At 41.2% G+C, this 6000-nt stretch overlaps 1 protein-coding gene across 2 annotated transcripts in view; it reads left to right on the forward strand.

The window, feature by feature from the left end:
- The window catches only part of USP37 (ubiquitin specific peptidase 37), a 54790-nt gene extending 49367 nt beyond the window's left edge, over positions 1-5423 (forward strand). For both annotated transcript variants that reach the window (XM_075932970.1, XM_075932969.1), the window contains exons 22-24: positions 350-419; positions 585-723; positions 1471-5423. In XM_075932970.1, coding sequence (XP_075789085.1) covers positions 350-419; positions 585-723; positions 1471-1558 — 297 coding nt within the window. In that variant the 3' untranslated portion in view covers positions 1559-5423. The remainder of the gene's footprint in view (positions 1-349; positions 420-584; positions 724-1470) is intronic.
- Positions 5424-6000: the final 577 nt, after the last annotated feature.

Consider the following 6000-nt stretch of genomic DNA (forward strand, 5'->3'; position numbering starts at 1 on the left):
TGGCATCTTATAGACTGTGGCATCTTATAGACTAACTGAAGTGTAGGAGCATAAGCTTTCGTGGGCAAAGACCCACTTCGTCAGATGCAGCTTCAGACTAACACGGCTACCCCTCTGATAAATGACTACATGGTTGCTGTTCCATTAGCAGATTGGTTAATGGAGGAAAACAAAACAACAAAAACACCAATTTTAAAGAGCAGTTTTCCTTTGGGCCTGATCCCGTATGGGCTGAACTTTGTGTAGAGAGTACCCGAAGCCAGAGTCTCTCTTCTGTAAGGCCTGTTGTTCTGAGCAAGGGGGAATTAAGAGCATACTTAAAAGCAAATTAATGGATTGTATTTTCCAGGTAGGAGAGCTCCCGCATTCTTATCGTCTCATCAGCATTGTCAGCCATATTGGAAGCACATCCTCGTCAGGTGGGGAAATACGGTATTTTTCTCTCTGTGTTCTTGTGTAGGTTAAAGAAATGCAATTGAAAATGGTTGTAATAGTTTTTAAAGATGCAGAAAAGCAGCAATTTACTGTTTTGTTTTGAACTATAGCATGAAAATAAATATGGCTTCTCCCTCTCTTTTTAAAAGGCCATTATATTAGTGATGTCTATGATATCAAGAAACAGTCCTGGTTCACCTACAACGACCTTGAAGTGTCTAGAACTCTAGAGGCTTCCGTGCAGTGTGATAGAGACCGAAGTGGCTATATCTTCTTTTACATGCACAAGTAAGAGAATCTCAGCAGTCATGAAATTCTGTGCCTCCCTCCCTACCATCCTCTCCAGTGGAGCTGCCAAAGCTAATATTGTCAGTGCAGCTTAATTTTGATTGCTATTGCTGCATATGATTTTGACCAGCATTGGAGCTTCCTCTGAAAATTCAGTAGCACAGAATAATCCTTTGCTAATACAGAATAGTTCAGACACAACAAATCTTGTATGTTGGCAGGACATTAGAGTAAATGACCCTTGCGGCCCCTTCTAATCTTATGATTCTGTTTGTTTGTTGTAGTGTGATGAGAGCTGAGTTAAAGGCATGTTTAAAGAGGATTTTGAGTATCTCAGCTAAGCATTAGTCCTTAATATATGTTTTCCTCTGGTATATAGTCCAATATCTGTACATTCTCATATTCCCCCAAACCCTTTTATTAGCATTAATTTATTCTATGTTGGCTGTCCTCTTCCCTGCAAGACTTAACATGCTCTTAGATTTGCTATAATGTGTTGTTGGGTTGTACTGCAGCTTCCAGTTGGTTCTGAATGGTTTCAGAGTTCCAGGAGCCCTGCTTAGAGGTCTGTGCAGAGATGTAATTCTTTAGGTTTCACTAGGAGGGTCTATAGTTCTGAAATTTCCAAGGCTTAAGTGAAACCACTCATTCCCTGTATGTCATTCTCCCTTTCCTCAGGACTATCTTCCTCTTGTACAGCCGGTTTGTGTTCATTGATTTCATAATCATCCTTCCGGTATTTTCTAGGGAAATCTTCGATGAGTTACTAGAAACCGAGAAGAACACACAGCCACTTAGTATGGAAGTGGGGCGGTCTGTTCGTCAGCCTCTGTGAAGAGCAAATCCCTTGTTTCTTTTGAGCATGGAACATTCGGACCTTGTGCCACACATGCAGGAGTAGCAAACAAGAGACAAAAAAGTAAGGCATGTGGGATGTTTAATTTGCAGAACCACACCTGCAAACCTTGGGCCTGAACCACACTTGTGAACCTTTGGCACCCTCCTGCAGTGAGATTTGTATTGTTCCAGACACATTTTTGTCACCGTGGAACCTTAAAAGAGTTCCATCAAGCCACGAGATCACAGCTGATCACAAACTGATGAAACAATAGTGCAAAGAGAGACTAGACTTTAAAAGTCCATTAACTATGGTATGTGAATGGGGAAGATTTACATATCACATGGCATTCTATTTTTTTTTTCCACGAGCAATTAAAGCAATACAGCCTGCAACCTGGCATGTATCTTGTCAGTAATATTCACTGGAACCCTAGATCACAAGTACACTATTGCCAGTCTATCCCGCTAACAGGTATGTCAACATCACTCAAGTTGACACATTTTGACATTCATGATGTTGTAAATGCCCTGTCATTTACATGCATTTCCAGGAAACAAGCGATTGGTGCTGGGGAATGTATTTCATATCTTCTCTGTCATCCTACACGGTTCGTTGTCTTTGGTTAGTAATGAGATTATATTTTTTCATTTAAAATTTATTCTTTCTGGCTGCATTTTCCTCATAGTGTCCTTGCATACTGCAGTTGACATCTTTCTGTCAGTTTATCGTCTTCTCACTGACTTCACATCGCTTACAGCTGCCCTGTTTTGACTCTGACCGAAGCAGCTAGTGGGGTGGAAGGTAGGCTTTGGCCTACTGGCAGATTCTCTTCAAGGGAAGCGGAGCCAGCACTGAGCAGTAAAAGGAAATGAACTACAACTCTTTTCGCATCACACCTTGGTAAAAGAGCATTCTGGCCTTAACCCTTCAGGGTTCGCAGGCATCGGTGTTTGTCTCTGTCCTCCTCAAGTGGAAAGTCTGAAAAATGCATTTAGCACTTAGATTGCTATTATGTCATTCCATAATGTCACGTTTTTCCTGCACATCCCAGAACTCACACAGACAGATGTTTTTATATGATCTGTGGGTTTTTAGGCATGTTGGCTGCTCAGACGGAATAAACTGAATCAGTTGAGAAGCTTTTGAAAACCCATATAGAGTGTTAAAATAAGATATTACAGGGCAGAACTGTTACATTTTATTGTCCTAATTGTACTTGGTAACATGATGCTCATTTTATAGCTGACTCTGGCAAAAATATCCAGTGATTTAATTTTTATTAGAACCTTCAAACAATCTTTTATTTAATATGGGCAAATATTTCCTTAATTGGTATTTACTTTTATTGCAAAAAAATTGTTGCTAATCATTGGACCAGTTACTCTTCTTTTGTCCTTCTTTGGATTTTGCGATTTGAATAATTGGTTACAGATAGTGCAAATATATTTGTTTTTAAACTACCATTAGGAGTTCCTCAGGAATAAACCATCCAGAGCTTTTACAAACCATTGCTGTAGGCAAAATAATTCCTCCGCGGCCGATCTTCTGGTCTGTGTACTAGCGAGTCTAAATGAGTTTTGTTACAACTTGGAAAATATTGTATTGGTTGTGTTGGTCTCATCGTAAATAACCTAAGCATTAAACTTCTGTCACAAACAGGATAAAGTTTTTACCTCATAAGGTACAGCACCAGTAGTACATGACATGTTAATTTATTATAAATCAGTATGATTTTGTATTGTTAACAGTGAATATGTTAATGGAATGTGTGGGGGGGAATTTAATGTAGGAGTTTTCTTTTACAGAGTAAGGCACATACCTGTGAAAATGTGGCCAAGATCTCTTCCATCACTAAAACAAAGCTTCCTTCCTCATTTTAACCAGCATCTCCATTTTCCCTGCATGCTGAGAGCAGCACACGTGACGCTTTACTTACAAGCAAGTTAGCACTGCTGATTGCTTGGTTGGGAGCTAATTATCATTTGGAGGCACAGCACTCCAGATCGGTTTGTTTGTAATAAAATCTAAGGTTGCCTAGTTTTACTTGAGTATCCCAATTTCTGTTTAAACCCTGTTTTGGCATAGACCCAGAGTTGAGAGCTGATGCTTGAGACCAGATTTCATGGTCCCTCTAGTGAAAACCAGGTTCTTAGCATAGCTACTAGCAACTTGTGAACATGTGGCTTCCATTTTTTGGCATATGACTGCTTGAGTGGCCCTAGGAGCCTTTTCCCACACAGAGCAGGTTGTCAGCTCAACACTCTGCACCCCCATCTACAATGGATTCTCTCTCCACTCCAGGGTGGCAATTGGGAAGGAAGTATGCAACTTGTCAAGGGTTGTATGTATAAATATATACGTTAGGGGGTTGCACAACATGGCTACTTCATTCAGAATCTGGCAGGGGGGAGGGGGAAATATGGGTTCCCAGCATTCCGTTTCATACCTAATGAACTTTTACATTTCATACTACTTGCATTGTTGCAATAACTCTGAAATTCAGTAGAGCTTAGCCCTGAGGGACCTTTATAACCATCTGGGATTAAATGTAGGACAGACAAAAACCAAATAAAACCCAGCACATACAAGAGAGTTTAGCATCAGATAGTTTGGAGAGGAAATAATTTAAGTAGCCTACAAACCCTTGAAGCTTTTATTAGAGTGGCAGTGTTCATAATATTGGAGCCTGTTAAAGAGAATGGGGCTTTCTGGGAGAGGGTGGAAGGGGGTTGGTATGGATTATGTTTCTTACTAATTAAAGAGGGTTACATGGAGTGCATATGATAAAACTCTTCAGCATTTCCTGAAATATACAGAGTCATCCGTTTCAAAAGAACCCGAGAGCCAGTTTAGTTCGGTCTGAGCGTGCCTCAGAGTATAAGAAAAAAAACACCAATGCCATTCTTCCTTTGTCTCCCACTCCCCATCAGATGTCTGTTCTAACTTGTTCTTGGTTTAGTCCTTCACTGTATTTGACTACTTTTTATGGTAAATGTGTGTTTATGTAAATGAACTGGAATTTTTGTCCAAGATACTGCACTGTGTGTGTGTCCAAGTCCATAGAGAGGACTGTTGTGCTGGGATGTGCAAAAGAACTTACAAAAAAAACTCCAACAGGTACTAGCTTCCTAATTAAAGCTGCAGTCTGATGTGAGGACTTGATAATTGATTTCTCCAGCGTGGCTGATTGCCTTCCCAGACATGTGTCCATCATGGTGTAGATGGCATGATTGATGTGAACTCTACTTCCTTTTCTGTGTGTGCTGTCTCTCATGTCTTGGAAGGGTTAACAGATGCTGTCTGCACTGCAGCTGAAGGGAGAAGCAGTTGATTATCCAGTGTTAACATTTTTATTGAAACTCACAAAAGCTTTTAGATGCTCGTGAGGAATTCTTTTCTTGAGGAGCTTGAGGGGGAAGCTGTGTGTGGCTGGGAAGAACTATAACTGGGTCACTTTTTAACTGATCTAATCTAGATTGTAATCGACTGCCAAAGAGAGAGACTAAAAAGGGGAGTATGTACCCCTTGCACTCTGCTTTCAGTATTCCCCGTCCCCCCAGAGATCTTGTGTGCCTCCTGACTACATAATTATTCTTTAAAACCTAAGGGTGTGAGTGTGTGAGGGGGGTGGGGGAATTCCCAAGTGTGTGTGTGTGAGAGCAGTCAGGGTGGGTGCCATATGACTGGGTTAGTTTCTGCAGTGAGTGACTTGATTCTGCGCACAGCTGATGTGGAGCAGCACTTTCTGTGTTTTAGCAGATCTGTTCCTCTGTGTTCTTTACAGGGTTGCTCTTGTTTTTTTCCTTTTTAAAATGTGTAGATAGAATTTTGTGAAATTAAAAATTCTTTATTAACCCTCTGATGGGTGCGACTCTTCTTTCCACCAAGATGGCGTTTTCCATAGACTTCAGGAGATGTGTTTACTGGAGCATTTGACCCTGCTCTGCATACATCGGGGCCTGTACTGTACCATTAGTGAAGAAGAAAATCATTGGGACTGTAGAAGAGCACAGTTCTGATCCATTGCTCAGTCACTGGGTTGTGTGCTTTTTGTAGTGACCGTAAGTGCTAGTGACAAGCCACTGCTGGTGCTGGCTGCTGCACAGAGACTAGCGCGTGTAGGCTCTTCTAATGCCCCCAGGTGAGATGGGCCTTTATTTCAGTTGTAAGCTGCTTTGAACAAGAACATCTAGACTGTGCAGCTCCAAGCTCTTTCAGGGTACGTCCACACAGCGGCGCCATTTCAGAGTAACATCCATTATCCCGAAATAGCATCGGGCGTGTCTTAACAGCACACCCCTTATTTTGAAATACATTTAAATATTGGATGTCTTAGCCGGCTTCCTGTAAAAGGAAGACGTCAGAACAGCACTCTATGTCACAATTTGGCACTGTGTAGACAGCGCCAGATTTCAAAATAGACTCTGTTGAAATAA

Source organism: Pelodiscus sinensis, chromosome 7 (genome assembly GCF_049634645.1).
Source record: "Pelodiscus sinensis isolate JC-2024 chromosome 7, ASM4963464v1, whole genome shotgun sequence".
In the NCBI taxonomy this organism is placed as follows: Eukaryota; Metazoa; Chordata; order Testudines; family Trionychidae; genus Pelodiscus; species Pelodiscus sinensis.